This window comes from Lithobates pipiens, unplaced genomic scaffold (genome assembly GCF_037356315.1).
Source record: "Lithobates pipiens isolate NorthernLeopardFrog02 unplaced genomic scaffold, aLitPip1_a1.2 Scaffold_8, whole genome shotgun sequence".
Classification (NCBI taxonomy): Eukaryota; Metazoa; Chordata; class Amphibia; order Anura; family Ranidae; genus Lithobates; species Lithobates pipiens.
In genome coordinates this window covers 631,808,601-631,823,015 of record NW_027507903.1, presented here as the reverse complement: position 1 = coordinate 631,823,015, position 14,415 = coordinate 631,808,601, and the positions used below count along the sequence as shown (strand labels likewise).

At 45.6% G+C, this 14,415-nt stretch overlaps 1 protein-coding gene across 1 annotated transcript in view; it reads left to right on the top strand.

Annotated features, from left to right (window-relative positions):
- The first annotated feature begins 1,825 nt into the window (after positions 1-1,825).
- The window catches only part of LOC143962417 (uncharacterized), a 33,554-nt gene continuing 20,964 nt past the window's right edge, over positions 1,826-14,415 (top strand). The window contains 3 exon segments of the mRNA XM_077471697.1: positions 1,826-2,764; positions 9,402-9,495; positions 13,565-14,115. Of these exon segments, the coding sequence (XP_077327823.1) occupies positions 1,826-2,764; positions 9,402-9,495; positions 13,565-14,115 (1,584 nt within the window).

Genomic DNA, 14,415 nt, shown 5'->3' with positions numbered 1-14,415 from the left:
CTTGTGAGGTCTCTAGGATTCGGGCATCCGAGCGGAAGATGAATGATGTCCCCTACTCCGGAGGACTTCTTCCACCGAATCTTTTCGACCTGCTGTTCCGTACGTACTTGATCTTGTTTGTTCTTCTTTTTATTTTTATTTTTTCAAGTTTTTCAGCACTGATGACTCCTAAATTGAAACCTTTTGACTTTTTAACCGTTTTTTCTTTTGATCTGAGGCTCTGTGCCTACATGGAGTTTAACTCTCATATTGGTCCTTTGTATTGTGATTAACTTTTTATTGCTGTGCCAAAGGAGCCTCACACCTGCACTATATAGGTCCAGTGATGTAAGGCTATATCCACGATTATTTTATATACATGATTTAACAATTACATTTGTAGATGATGTTAGCTCCTCTTAGTTATCTACTATATACCCACCAGCCCCCCATTACCCCTCCCTCCTTAGCTTTCGCCTCCTCTGGTTCCTATCCCTATCCCTTCCCAATTTTCCCGATGACCTCTGTCCCCCTCCTTTCCCTCTCCCCTTCTCCCTAGCCTATCCTTCCCTATCCTGACTAACCCTCCCCCTTTCCCCCTCTTCCCCACCTCCATACACCTGCACCTCCAAAGACCCCTGCATTCCTGCCCTGGTGAGGTGTTATATATCATTCTATTATTATGTCCGGCACCTCTGGGTGTCATGTCCATTGAGATGAGTCCTAATGTTCATTTTTTATATTATTTCCTTTTTCGTTTTGGTTTTTTACTGGTTCTGTAAATTGCAGTGTTTATGTACAGTTGCTGTCCCGACGGTGGTGGAGAACAGCCACTGCTCCCCTCCCTCATAATGCGCTCTCTCCTGGGCCGCCTGTGTTGGACCCCGGGGACGGAGCATTGTTTGGCCGAGCAACCTGTTTTGGTATCAGACTGTTTCTGTCATCTCATGGTTTGCCCTGCAGACGAATTTCCTCTTTTCTCCTCTCTCTTCTCTCTCTGTTCTTTCTTTCCCCCCTCCCTTTCACTTCTTTTGTCTCTTTTTGGTCGGTCGGTTCCTATTCCTTACATAATACTTTATAGTTTTTCTCACCCTGTCTCTCGATGGCCCCTCTGAATATTCTATCTCTTAATGTCAAAGGCCTTAACTCCCCCAGCAAGAGGGTTAAGGCCTTCCGAAACTTCCATTCTCTGAAAGTTGGGATAGTTGCCTTACAGGAAACGCACTTTTCAGGTTCCCAAACACCCAAGTTTTTCAGTTCCCGTTATCCTCAGGTCTTTACGGCCTCTGCAGACTCTAAACAAAGGGGTGTTCTGATAGCATTCCATCATTCTCTGCCTTTTACGCCTACAATAGAAATTAAAGACCCAGAGGGGCGGTATATCATATTGGTAGGCCTACTCCAGGATACTGAAACCACTTTGGTTTCCTATTATGCCCCAAATGGTAACCCTAACCCTTTTTTTTCGCACCTTTTACAGGTTATTAAGACCCACACTAGGGGTACACTCTTTATTTGTGGGGACTCCAACCTAACTCTACAACCACATATAGATAAATCGCCGTATACGCCTGAGGGTCATTCCCTTTCGGCTCAGCTACGGAGACAGTTCCTTTCGGCTTCCCTCCTAGATACATGGAGGGAGTGTAATCCTTTGAAAAAAAATTACACATTTTATTCATATCCTCACAATTCGTTTTCTAGGATTGATCATATTCTGACACCAGTAGCCTCCTTCCCAGTTGTACTCCAGTCTAACATATGTCCGATTCCCTGGACTGACCACTGTGCTGTAGTCACTACTATCGCCTCATTGATCCCTAGAACCAAGGAAAGGTCGTGGAGCATGAACGAATCACACCTTACTGATCAATCATACTGCTTTGATATTCGTTTTGCTCTCACTGACTATTTGCAACATAATTCCAACCCAGATATTTCCCCGGTACTACTCTGGGAAGCTCATAAGCCGGTAATTCGAGGCAGCTGCATCTCCCTAGCCACACATATTAAGAAAGACCGACAGATCAGACAGCAAAAATTAGAAGAAGAATATCACTCACATTTCCTCCAGTTCCAAAATTCACCGACAGAGTCCCATAAGCTTATCCTTGAAAAAACTAAATTGGAGCTGGATCTTTTGTTAGCTGAATCAGCAGACAAGGTTCTTCGTAAGTCTAGTCACACGATATACACCAAAGCTAATAAACCGGATACCTTTATGGCCCTACGTCTCAGACAGCCAGATAAAACCCGTAAGCCGATTAGACTTAAAATTGCTAAGAATTCCCACACAAGCAACCCCATCAAAGTTCTAGCCGAATTCCGTGAGAAGTTGGCTGACCTTTACTCAGACAAAACCCAGTTCTCTCCTCAGCATGCTGAATCCCTACTTCAGAACTTGTCTTTACCTGAACTATCCCGCACAGCCAGAGATTCCATTGATGCTTTAATCACTACAGAAGAAGTACTTGAAGCTATAAAACTGCTCAAGCCACACAAACGTCCAGGCCCGGACGGTTTACCTAGCAGTTATTATAAGAAATTCTCAGATATCCTAGCTCCCTTATTAGCGAATTCGTTTAACGCCCTATTGAGACAGCAACCTCTTGGTAGAGACTCTCTATTGGCCAAGATAGTTATGATTCCTAAACCCAACTCAGATGACACCCAATGGTCCAACTATCGACCCATTTCCCTACTAAATGTAGATATAAAAATTTTATCTAAAATCTTGGCATTACGTCTCAATCTGATCATAGGAAATCTGGTCCACAAAGACCAAGTAGGTTTTATCCCCCGTAGGCAAGCTAGCGATAACATTCGCCGAGTAGTCCTGTTACAGCACCTTGCGAGGACGCGCTCCATCCCCATGCACCTCCTATCCTTAGACATCAGAAAGGCGTTTGATACAGTCTCTTGGTCCTATCTCCACTTCATCTTGAAACGCTGGGGTTTTGGCCCCCATTTCTTACAGTGGATCACGTCTTTGTATGCCGACCCGCAAGCATTAGTGACATACGTTGGGTTTAACTCCCAAAGTTTTCCAATACGAAGAGGGACGCGGCAGGGGTGCCCCCTGTCGCCACAACTCTTTGCTTTAGCAATAGAGCCCCTGGCCGCTTTGATTAGAGCGCACCCAGATATTAGGGGACTAGAGGTTGCTTCTACCACTCATAAGCTATGCTTATTTGCTGACGACGCACTATTGTTTGTCACCTCTCCACACATTTCCATCCCTAATTTAATAAATCTCCTTGATAAATTCTCTAAAATCTCTGGCTTAGAAGTCAATCAGACAAAATCCAAAGCTCTTAATGTATCACTGTCAGACGACACCTTGGCGCTTCTTAAGACTAATTTCCCATTTCAATGGTCTGGTTCGTCTATCCCATATTTGGGCATTAAACTTACCGGAGATCCTGCAGACCTCTTCCGAGCAAATTACCTCCCAATGTTGAGGCATCTCTCCTCTTTACTCCAGGAGTGGCGCCCCCTCTCCATATCTTGGATGGGACGTATTGCCGCGGTCAAAATGTCCCTACACCCTAAGCTTCTTTACTTATACAGAGTCCTTCCCATCTCGGTTCCCCCTTATTTTCATCGCATAATCCAAGGCCGGGTATTTAATTACATATGGGGCCCTGTGAAGCCACGAATCTCTAGACCCACTTTGCTTCGCCATCATAGGGCCGGTGGTCTGGGCATACCCAATTTCCAACATTACTACCACGCAGCCCAACTTGCTCAAGCCACGCTTTATCATGCTAAAGTGGAAATCCCCATCTGGGTGAGCCTTGAAGCGGTAGATCTTCACCCTATACCCCTAACTAATCTTCTCTGGCTCCCCCCTGCGTCCCGAGGCCCAATATCCAACCCCATAACCTCTACCTTTGTCAAACTCTGGGATAAACTTTGTAAATCGTTCCATTTGATCTCCCCGCACTCCCCTTTGTTGTCCTATATCGGTCACCCAAAGTTCTATCCTGCCTACACCTCCCCTTCCTCATTCCGAGCTTGGGAATATGCAAACCTAACTCGTATATGTGACCTGGTGGCCAGGGATACAGTCAAATCGTTCTCTTCCCTGCAAGCTCAATCACAGTTACCGAATAATGAATATTTTCGCTATCTCCAAATATCGCACTTTGTACAGCAGACTATTAGCTTGACTAGGGATACGAACACATATACGTTATTTGAAAAATTATGCAATACTGATCCACATGCCCCGGGACAAATATCGCAGTTATACTCACATCTTACCTCCCACCCGTCAACACTCCCGACATATGCGCAGTGTTGGTCCAGGGACCTGAACTTAAATCTGGATGAAAACGACTGGTCTGATGTATGGCTACACACTAAACTCTCCTCATCGAATATTGTGGCTCTAGAGGCGAGCTACAAAGTTCTCATGCGTTGGTACTTAGTGCCAGATAGAATTGCAAAGTTTTTACCTTCATATTCCCCAAACTGTTTCCGTGGCTGTGACGAGAGGGGCACGCATTTGCATATTTGGTGGACCTGTCCAGTGGCCCAGTGCTTCTGGACTGAAATATTTTTGGTTCTGTCCACTCTGTTCACCAGTTCATTGGATCCTGATCCAGCATTGGCCCTTCTCAATTTTTACCCCGATTCTCTCACCAGGGCCCAGATACGCCTTGCTCTGCAGATCACCACCGCTGCTAAACAAACAATAGCTAAAGCATGGAAGACCTCTACTTTGCGTCTGACTGAAGTTAAGAATAGAATTACGCAAGCAATGATACATAGTAAAATTGAAGCTACTGTTAAAGATACTGTCCCTAGACATACCAAGATTTGGCAACCATGGGTTGATCACTACTTACCCCCACATTTTGACCATCGGCTACTAGTACCATAAATCCCAGCCCCCCCCGATTAACAACCTATTCCTGATCTTTGGTAGTTGTTTAGGAACCGGCCGGCCGACCTACCCACCCTTCTGATCCCTCTCTCTTCACTCCCTCTACGATCCCATCCTGCCATCTCTCTCCCCCTCTTCCACTTTTCTTCTCTCATTTCTTCCCCCCTATTTTCTCTCTTTTTCCTATTTCTTCTTTTCTTCATCTACTCTTTTTGCCTTGTACTTTGATTTCTGTCTTAAGGATGTACCCAACTGTGATAAAGGTTCACCCTAGTGGTGACCTTGGGTATAACCAGTTATGGTTTGTATGTTTTGTATTTGTTTGCAAACACGGAATTAGATGTTTTGCTCTCCTTTTGAATGTTAACATCCTGGCCTTTGCATAAGATGTTCACGTTTTCTATACTCTTTAAAGGTCTGACCGTGTGAATATTTGATCTCAAGAAGCTGTATATTATATTACATCGCTTTTATGTCACCACTATTACAACTTGTTGCGGACTTAGGTACTATCTGTTATTATTTTTCTTAATGTTGTGCAAGACGAATTGTAAACTTCTTTGCGTTGTATGTATCTTGCTTTAATAAAAAAATTTTGACAGTAAAATTCAGCCACAGTGCCCCTTGTGGTGGGATGACTATTGCACAACATAACAAAACCAAAACTTGCAGCAGAATGTTTGCAAAGAAAGTTGATCTGGAGTCATACAATGTGGACTTCCTGCAATTGTGTGTCAGAAACCATGAAATCGGGCTGAGACAAGTAATGGTGGTGATCAGCAATTTTTAGTGGGATTTCGGCAGATTGGACACGTTGGACACTGTTTTGGGACCATTGACATTTACACAGCAATCAGCGCTCAAAAATGCACTGATTACTTAAATGACACTGGTAGCAAAGGGGTTAACACTATGGGACGATCAAGGGGTTAAGTGTCCCATAATGGGGTGTTTCTAACTGTGGGGGGAGGAGACTGATTGAAGGAGGAGAGAGATCACTGTTTATGTTCACTAGGAACAGACGATCACTCTGTACTTGACAGAATGGGGATCTGTTTGTTTACATTGACAGATCCCCGCTCTGCCTATCTGTGGAGTGATCGCGGGTCCCTGGCAGACATTGTGGCTCTCAGCCACGTGCATGCGCCCATTGTATCTATTGCACAAAGTGACATACACCAACGGAAATTCATGCAATAGAGCTGACCTGCCGCAGTATAATGACGGCAGCTGGTCAGCAAGTGGTTAAGGTAAGTCTGTAATTTATTTTATTTTATTTAGGGGTTTACTACTGCTTCAACCCTTTAAATTAGATGCGGGTGAGAGAGTGGGCATCTCCGCAGGTGGGTGAGAAAGTGGGAAGCTTTGCAGGTGGGTGAGAGAGCAGACGGGCCAGGCAGCTGGGCGGCTCAGTAGGTGAGAGGGTGGCTGGGCAATCAGTAAGCCGGCGGGGGGAAGCAGAGAGATGGTATCATCTCTCATCGCCTGCCCTGCAGTTCCGCCCTCACTGCGCAGGCAGCCACGGGCAGCAGAGAGATTACTGACAGATTACTGACTAGCAAGTGACAATCCACAATGTCTGGCAGGTGACATGACAAGTGACAATCTGCATCTGGTGGCAGGCAATGGTGGCAAGTGACAATCCGCAATGCGTGGCAGGTGACGTGGCAAGTGACAATCCGCAACTTGTGGCAGGCGACGTGGCAAGTGACAATTGGCAACGTGTGGCAGGTGACATGGCAAGTGGCAGTCCGCATCTGGTGGCAAATGACAATCCACAACATGTGGCAGGTGATGTAGCAAGTGACAATCCGCAATGTGTGGTAGGTGACAGAGGACCATCTTGCCCTCACTCAAATTCCTGCCCATCACTCCATCGGATCCCTCCAGTAAGCGGTTGAAATGACCAGGAAGTGGTGGGGGTCACCTCTCCCGCTGCCCATAAAAGAGATCCCGTGGCAAATACGCCCCTGGGAGCACTTTTATGTGAAAGAGGATTTCCCGCTGTGTAAAAATCTACCCGGGTTAGGGCAGCTAGCTGCTGCCCTAACCCTGGTATTTAACATCAATTTAGTGATGTATATACACGGTGGGCAGACTGCTGTCGGCATATATACGTCTGCAGAATGGCACAGCTGGGCAAAGTAATGCACCCATACGTTACCTTGAAGTTTCTGCCATGTGCACACGCACGGCGCCGGGGTTACCCACGATCGCGTCGCAGAGCTGAAGAACGGGGAGATGCAGATGTAAACAGCATCTCCCTATTCTGCTTAGTGACAGGACACTGATCGTCTGCTCCCAGCGATCAGTGTCACGCCATACACAGCCCATCTCCCAGACAGTTAGAAACACTCCCCTAGGACACACTTAATCCCTCCCCACCCACTAGTGGTTTACCCCTTCACTGCCAGTGACATTTTTACACTAATCAATGCAATTTTATAGCACTGATTGTTGTATTAATGCCAATGGTCCCAAAATAGTGTCAAAATTGTCCAATGTGTCCACCATAATGTTGCAGTCACGATTAAAATCGCTGATCGCTGCAATTACTAGTAAAAAAAAAAATTATTAATAAAAATGCCATAAAATTATCCCCTATATTTTAGACGCTATAACTTTTGCACAAACCAATCAATGAACGCTTATTGCAATTTTTTTTTACCAAAAAATATGTAGAAGAATACATATCAGCCTAAACCGAGGAAAAATTTTTTTTTTATATATTTTTTGCTGGATATTTATTATAGCAAAAAGTAAAAAATGACAACTTCCGGTTCCGGCGCCGCATGGAGTAGCTGTTCTCCTCACAGCTCCCGCAAACCGCCCTCCACATCGACCTGAAAACTCGGCGTTTTCCGCCCCCGAAAGCTCTACCTACGGAGGAAGCATCTTCCTACTTGAAATCGTCGCGATCAGGCTCCCTCCTCAGCCCCACACCTAAGGCCCCACCAATCAACCGGGCCCTGGATCAGAGGAGCCCGCGCAAAGACTCTCCCAAGCGCTTCAGGGCCTCGGGTCCAACTCAACATGGCCTGACCACACGCTGAGGGGCACGCTCTGGCCCCGCTGCTTCCACACGCAAGTGTTTCCTTCTTTACAGCTCTGTTTGGCCTTCCTCCGTACCTGGTTAAGGTGCTCTGAATTTGGACTCCCCCTCTTGGACAGTCCACACCTCACAGGTAATATCCGTTACTACTTGATCGGACTGGCTGTTCTGTCTGCCTACATCTCGAATTGACTCTTTACTGTCGAACTTTTTCGTTATGTTCTATTTTATTTATATTTTTACCCTTCCTCAGTGGTTCATGGTTATAGAGGTATTTTGCTTAACATGGCAACCTATGTTCACTGACCTGTGATATCTATACTTTTTTTTTTTTTTTGTGTATACATTCATGCCCTCTTCCCCCTGGGTTTCTTTGTGCAGACCTGCTTCCACACACTGCTCTCCCGCATGCCCCGCTGTTGCCTTGTACCCCATCTCCGAGGGGCGGAAGCCCCTGACATGATGCAGGGCTGGTTATGGGAACTGGTCTCCACAGTGATCCCCATGCGGAAAAAAGCGAAGTTGGTTAGCTATTATGTTTATTTCTGCTTGTCCTATCTTTGGTTACTGCTACAGTTCTACCCTTCCCCCTCCTCTCCTTTTCCTCTACCCAATAATTTTACTATTAGTACACGCTTGCTCATCGTCCCCCTTCTTAGGGCTTTGCTCACATGCTCCAGTGTAGATAACTACTGCTCTCTACACACAATCACACACATCCTAATGATTTTACTACTTGTTCATCATACCCCCGTCCTAATCCCATCATGCTGCGAATAATTTCGTGGAATGTGAAGGGCCTTCGTTCCCCCTCTAAGAGAATGAAGGTTCTTCGCCATCTCAAACGGCTCAAAGCAGATATAGCTTTGCTTCAGGAGACACACCTTTCTTCACCCGACTTTGTTCGGATGAAGAAACTCTGGGTGGGGGCGGTGGCGGGCTCAGAAGCTCTAGGCCGTAAAGCGGGAGTCCTTATCCTTATCCATAAACACCTCCCATGTACCATACTGTCAACGGATACGGATACTCAGGGCAGATTGCTCTCTATTCGTGTCCGCATTGGGACAAAAGAAATAGTGATATCCAACATATACGCCCCAAACAGTCCTATGAAACAGTTCTTCAACACACTGACCACTTGGCTCCTGCGCTACCCTTCCTTACCCCAAGTCGTTGGGGGAGACTTTAACTCCGTAATACACCCACTAGATGATAAATCTCCGAAACGACGACTTGACTCGTCCTCGACACCGACCAATGCTACATTGTTAGCGGACACAATGGAATCCCTTCGTCTCCTTGACTTATGGCGCCTACACCACCCGACTGATAGGGAATTCTCCTTTTACTCCCATCCACACAACATATTCACCAGGATTGACTACATATTTAGCTCTCATGACCTACTCCCTTTCATCCCGGATGCGGAGATACATGATATTGCTATCTCTGATCATGCTCCTATTTCTATATCTCTAGAGACTCCTGACATTCATCCGAATCCCAAACTTTGGCGATTCCCCGCCTTCCTCCAACACAACGCGGACTTCCACACCTACATTACCAAAGAATGGTGTTTATACACACAAACAAATGCGGACCATGCGGATAACCCTAATCTGCTATGGGACGCAGGGAAAGCTTTCCTTCGGGGACGCATTATCTCTTATGCATCCTCCTTCAAAAGGAATGCACACCTTAACTACAATACGGCCAGTTCCAGACTCCATCAGGCCCAACGTACACTTTATACCCATGACACACCTGAGAACCGGGAAGCTTGGCGAATAGCCAAACAATCTTTTGAAACTTGGGCCGACACACTGGAATCGATTAAGAGAGCTCACTTTGATGCCACTCTTCACAAATTTGGGAACAAAGCCGGTAAACTGCTAGCCAGACTATGTAAGGGCCCCTACCGCCCAACTGTTATCCCTGCTATCCGGGAGCCTGATGGCTCTATAACGACGTCGCAAAAGGGCATAAATTCAGCCATGCTACGCTATTATACGGCTTTGTATGCGGCCGACCCTATCGACGAGCATACGGCGCACGAGTTTATAGACAAAGTGACTCTGACTCAAATATCCTCCTCGCAACTGGACTCTCTAAATGCCCCCATATCTCTCGCGGAAATAACCAACACGATCCGGACTCTAGCCTCCTCAAAAGCCCCTGGTCCAGATGGACTAACGGGCGAATTTTATAAATCCCTGAACTCACTCCTAGCACCCACACTTGAAAGGGTATACCAACACATATGGACAGGGGGCCCCTATCTACCTACGGGTAACCAGGCGATAATAAAACTTCTAGAAAAAAAGGGGAAGGAACCTACAGAACCAGGCTCTTATAGGCCCATCTCGCTTCTAAATCTTGATGTCAAGATCTTATCCAAAATAATAGCCACAAGGCTAGCTGACATCATCCCTTTTCTGATCCACCCTGCCCAGTCAGGCTTTGTGAAAGGCAGAACGGCGACGATCAACATCAGAAAGGTGATGATGGCACTAGAGCACGCTAGATGTAACCCGAACGGGGATTTTGCCATTAATACTCTTGATGCCAAAAAAGCTTTCGACAATGTTAGTATCGAATGGCTGTCTCTGGTTCTGAACAAAATGGGATTCACTGGCCCTTTCCTACATCTCGTAAAATCTATGTACACCTCTCCGGCTGCCAGATTGGTTGCAGCTGGCCTGCTCTCAAATGAATTTCGCCTACATAAGGGCACGAGACAAGGCTGCCCCTTATCCCCTCTCCTCTTTAATTTGGCCCTGGAACCACTATCTAGGTATTTGTTAACAGTAGCCCCAATCCATGGCATTTCAATAGGGGAGCAACAATTGAAGACGTCTCTCTTTGCAGATGACGTCCTCATATTCTCCGCAAATCCTTCCGCAGATATGCCCACGATAAAGAACACATTTGATCTATTCCGAAAATGTTCCGGTTTACGCATAAATTATTCCAAGAGCGAGATATTGCCCCTCGGTCCCCTCCCACCTCTGGCCTGGTCTCACAATTCCATCTTCTCGATAGCTAAATCACATATCACTTACCTGGGTATCAAAATAGGGAAACTCCCTTCCTCACTCTACCATCTGAACTACCCTCCCCTCTTTACCAAGATCACTCTGGAACTTGAAAACTGGATGGATCTGCCCCTCTCACTCCTGGGAAGATGTCACTTGGTAAAAATGGTCAGTTTCGCACGCCTGCTATACCCTCTCCAAACGATACCTTTACTTATCAGACACAAGGACATTCAAATTTTGAACTCTGCAATATCAAAATTTCTTTGGCGAAACAAAAGACCACGCATTGCTTTCTCGAAACTTCATCTTCCCAGGACCGAAGGCGGTATTAGTCTTCCGAACATTAGACTGTATAATTTAGCATGTCTTTTGAGGGTGAGCCTAGACTGGATTACCCAAAAGTCCCAATGTTCCAACTTTCATCTGGAAACGGCAATGGTCCATCCCTATTCCCTTACTGCCCTTCTTCACTGCAAGTGGAAATCTCTATCAACTCCGCATCAACACAACCTTCTGCTGAGGGACACTGCCATTGCCTGGAGGGAGGTAAGGAAAAGTCTCCGTCTCTCTCCTTTCATCTCTAAATTCCTCCCAATACAAGGGAACCCAAATTTTACTCCGGGCCTGGAACGACAGCCTTATGATGAATGGCGCCAAAAGGGTCTTGTTACTTTTTTCTCCATGTGTGATCCGGATTCTGGTCGGGTGGCATCATTTAGATCTCTAGCCGCAAAATTTTCTCTTCCGGATGCCTCGAACTTCCATTATGGTCAATGTGTCAGCTTCCTTCAAAAAACCTGCAGGAACGAATCCGCCAGATTCGCTACATCGTTCATGGAAACACTCATTCAGAATGACACCTGCAAAATTTCTGACATATACAAACCTTTACTTTTGAAAACTACTCCCTCTCTAGCCTCGTCTTCAGTGCTGAATTGGGCAAAGGACTTTCCAGAAGAGGACATAGTAGACAAAATCCTGCAAGGCCTCAATTCTGTGTACAATCTGGTCCCAAATGAATCGTGGAGGGAAACCCAGCTGAAAATCACTCACCGCGCCCATATTCCTTTTCTTCCAATTCCCAACCATTCTTCAGCCTCTACCTCACCCCCACTGTGCCCAATGTGCCAGCAACCCAAACCTTCTCTCGTACACCGATTCTGGACTTGCACCTATATTGCTACTTTTTGGGATCAAGTTCTGGCTTATATCTTCCGGATTACGTTGTTGAAACTCCCCAAGAACCCACTCCTCCTCATCTTTGGGCACTGGGACCACACACTACTCCTCTGGTCAACCGCTCCCAGCCCACCGGGGAAGGACTGGTCCTTGATCTGCCTCCTATTAGCCAGAAGGGCCATACTGGCCAACTGGACCTCTACATCCACGCTCTCCATTTCACAGGTCGAAAGGGATCTCCTACAACTCCTTTTTCGGGATAAAATTAATGCCAACCTGGACCACCAGAAAGCCTCCAAACGCTTTCACGACAGATGGGACCTTTTTTTTATGACGCAGCTCTCTCCACACGACCGTACGCTCCTTGATAAACACTCCTTTGTGTACAAAGATCCCCGTCGAACATGAACTTTTCTACTACTGGATGTTTCCCTTCAATAGAGTATTGGACCTAAGCCCCCCCCCCCTTCTTTTTCCTCCCCCCCCCCTCCCATCCTCTCTTCTGTTTTTACCATATCTGGTTAGCTCCCTGAGGTTAGTTTTAGAGCCTCCTGGCCATTAGATCCATCCAGTTATAGTCTCCTCATGTCTTTCTAGTCCTACTAGGGAGTGGATTAGTGTCCGCTCTCGTTTAAGTTTTAAGTCTTTTGTTTCTTTTTTCTTTTCTTGTATACGCCTTTAAGATGATGAGAGTCTCGTCTTGTTGTTATAGTCTGCTGTGTACACTGTACTTTACACAAAAAAAAAAAAAGAAAACACTTGTATCTGCTGATGATGACTTTATGTACTGTTCTAACATTTTTCAATAAAACTTTATTCAAAAAAAAAAAAAAAGTAAAAAATAATGTGTTTTTTTTTTCAAAATTGTCGCTATGCTTTTGTTTATAGAGCAAAAAATAAAAACTGCAGAGGTGATCAAATACCACCAAAAGAAAGCTCTATTTGTGGGAAAAAAAGGACATCAGTTTTGTTTGGGTGCAACGTCACACGACCGCGCAATTGTCAGTTAAAGCGATGCAGTGCCAAATCCCAAAAAGTGCTCTGGTCAGGAAGGGGTAAAATCTTCCGGGGGTGAAGCAGTTAAACGTGTGTGCAAAAAAAATGGCTCTGGAAGCAAAAGGGTTAAGACGTGGTGGGGTAGGTGGCAATTTGTTGCAGTGTAACTTTAAAGAAAACAGAGGAAGAAATATCTACATCAAGCAGCAATGATATATCATTTTTTATTTTATTTTTATCTGCCTCACTCACTGCACTCTTTAAAATCTAACGCCATCTTTGCTATTACTTTAAATAGTTTGTTTGGGTCAGCTTGGCCCAAAATAACTATTTAAAATGAAAGCAAAGCTGGAGTTAGGCTTGAAATGTTATGTGGATCTCTACTCTACATTTTATGCCTACTAATCATTAGTTAATTGTCTGTTGCAGGTGGAAGTGAGTTGTATAAAGATCTGTCCAGGGAGGGTGTTAGATTATCTCTCTCCATCATGGTCTTCTGGGTGAAACATAGCTGTTGGTTGCTTTTGGTGGTGCTGGTTGTAGGCCAGGCCTATGCTTCTTTTAGGGGGCGTGCGTTGAGCAGAAAGCGACGCTACTCTGATCACTGGTGGAGGGTTAATCAGCCTGTATCTGGGATGGGTTCCTCTAGAAGGGTAGGCTGGGGGGTTTCAGACCCTGGACTTGGATTGGACACACATAGAAGGTACCCTGGTGCTGGCTATGGTTCAGGATATGATTGGGGCTCCTCTAGGATGGACATTGGGCAACCCAGACAGCAAGTGGCCTACAATCCCGTCAGTGTGGTGTGTGATGAGGACAAGATGGTGGTGACTGTGCAGAGAGATTTTTATGGCGATGGGAATTTGGTGAAGATGTCAGATCTGAGCCTAGGATCCCAGCCCTGTAATCCCGACTCTTCAAGCTCTGATACTACTGTGGTCTTTCGTGTTGGCTTGCAGGATTGTGGAAATGCCCCTCAGGTGAGCAATATGTGGTGTCTGTGCGGGGTGGGTGTTTTTTTTTTTTTTTTTTTTTTTTTTTTTTTTATAACGTCTAAGCTAATTGACCAGTTAAGTGTTAACAGGAAAATGTGCAGCTTATAAAGGAGATAGGGGTGTGTGTGTGTGTGTGTGTGTATATTATACATTATTTTATTTATTTTTTTTCCCCTCTCTCCATTGTGTTCTCTTCTCCCCCCCCCCCCCCCACCCCCCCCCCCCATTCCTCATGGATTTGTCATATTTAGCTTTTCACCAAAAGAATCCCAAATTGTGGGTTAT